Source organism: Haliotis rufescens, unplaced genomic scaffold, assembly GCF_023055435.1.
Source record: "Haliotis rufescens isolate VD_foot unplaced genomic scaffold, xgHalRufe1.0.p SCAF_15, whole genome shotgun sequence".
NCBI lineage: Eukaryota > Metazoa > Mollusca > Gastropoda > Lepetellida > Haliotidae > Haliotis > Haliotis rufescens.
This window is the reverse complement of record NW_025963835.1, coordinates 21465263-21466719: the sequence shown is the minus strand read 5'-3', so window position 1 is coordinate 21466719 and position 1457 is coordinate 21465263. Positions and strand designations below refer to the sequence as shown.

General features: G+C 47.2%; 1 protein-coding gene across 1 annotated transcript; it reads left to right on the top strand.

Annotated features, from left to right (window-relative positions):
- Positions 1–705: 705 nt before the first annotated feature.
- Positions 706–1143, top strand: LOC125379944 (ribosome-binding protein 1-like). Its single transcript, XM_048395849.1, has one exon. It carries the CDS (start codon positions 706–708, stop codon positions 1141–1143), a length of 438 nt encoding a protein of 145 aa, XP_048251806.1.
- The last annotated feature ends 314 nt before the right edge of the window (positions 1144–1457 follow it).

The following is a 1457-nucleotide window of genomic DNA, read 5'->3' as shown; positions in this document are numbered from 1 at the left end:
AGCGACAGACAGGGTAACAACAAGTACCATCTTTTAAAGTCTTTTGGTATGACGCTGTCGGGGATCAAACCCCGGACCTTCCGCTCTCTGGGCGGACGCTCTACCTCTAGACCAAGGAAGCGGTCGAAACCAGAGAGATGGAATACAGATGTGAATGTTGTTTAACGCCGTAGGCAGCAATGTCCATCTATACCAGCCCAATGACTGACGGCATGGGCAACGATAATTGTACAGTGACATGCAATCAGCTTAATCACTAAGTCTGACCAGTCGACCCTCATTCCGGCTGGTGGGATAAGCATGAGTCACATGGGCTTAGCGACATTGGGTGGGAGAATCAGACGGTTCCTCTTTTTCAGGGACGGTGAGCTAGCCAAGTGGCACAAGCGTTCGTTTGTCACGACGAAGGTCCAGGTTTGATTTTCCACATGGATACAATGTGTTAAGTCGGTTTCTGCTGCCACCACTCTGATATAGCTGGAATATTGCTAAAAGCGCCATACTCACTCACTCACTCTTTATATTGATGATGATTTTGGATTTCAAACTGGGTTCCTCTTGCCATTGAAATAAGTACACGAATGTCTTGTAGTCTTTCATTGACGTTTGAAATAACAGGTTTCTTTTATACCCCATAGAGAACCAAAGGAAACCAAGGGGAAGTCAAGGGAAGCCGGGGGAAGCCGGGGGAAGCCAAGGGAAGCCATGTCAGGCCAAGGGAAGCCGGGGCAAGCCAAGTCAAGTCAAGTCAAGGGAAGCCAAGGGAAGCCAAGGGAAGCCAAGGGGAAGCCAAGGGAGGCCATGTCAGGCCAAGGGAAGCCGGGGCAAGCCAAGGGAAGCCAAGGGAAGCCAAGTCAAGTCAAGGGAAGCCAAGGGAAGCCAAGGGAAGCCATGTCAGACCAAGGGAAGCCGGGGCAAGCCAAGGGAAGCCAAGGGAAGCCAAGTCTAGTCAAGTCAAGGGAAGCCAAGGGAAGCCAAGGGAAGCCAAGGGGAAGCCAAGGGAAGCCAGGGGAAGCCAAGTTATGGCAAGGAGAGTATGTTCAAGCCAAAAATGAAGGTTTCTTTGGAGATACTTTAAATGAAGAAAATACAAATAGGAAACGTCAACAGGTGACTCAGCATAACACCACTGCCACAGGCTAATTTGCATATCACAAACGCGATTTTTCAGAAATCAGTATAGACTAATGCAAGGAGCTGGGTGGGGGGCTTTACATATTGTTTTGCATAATTATATAGATATGCTACTACAACTGCGACAGTGAGTTGCATGACAATATATATTTATACATCAAAGTGACCGTATCGCTAGCTCTCCGTTTGGCTTCGATGACAGCACGTGGAGCCGTACAACCAATGTAAACAAAGGATAACTACGCAAAAATAAGTAGATGTTCACGTATTAGGATACTTTCTTAATGAACCGTAACCATTCTTTGACATTTGTTTATGAAAAT

What these genes read in the sequence shown, in the direction of transcription:
- LOC125379944 (XM_048395849.1), top strand. Translation starts at nt 706, where the DNA reads ATGTCAGGCCAAGGGAAGCCGGGGCAAGCCAAGTCAAGTCAAGTCAAG.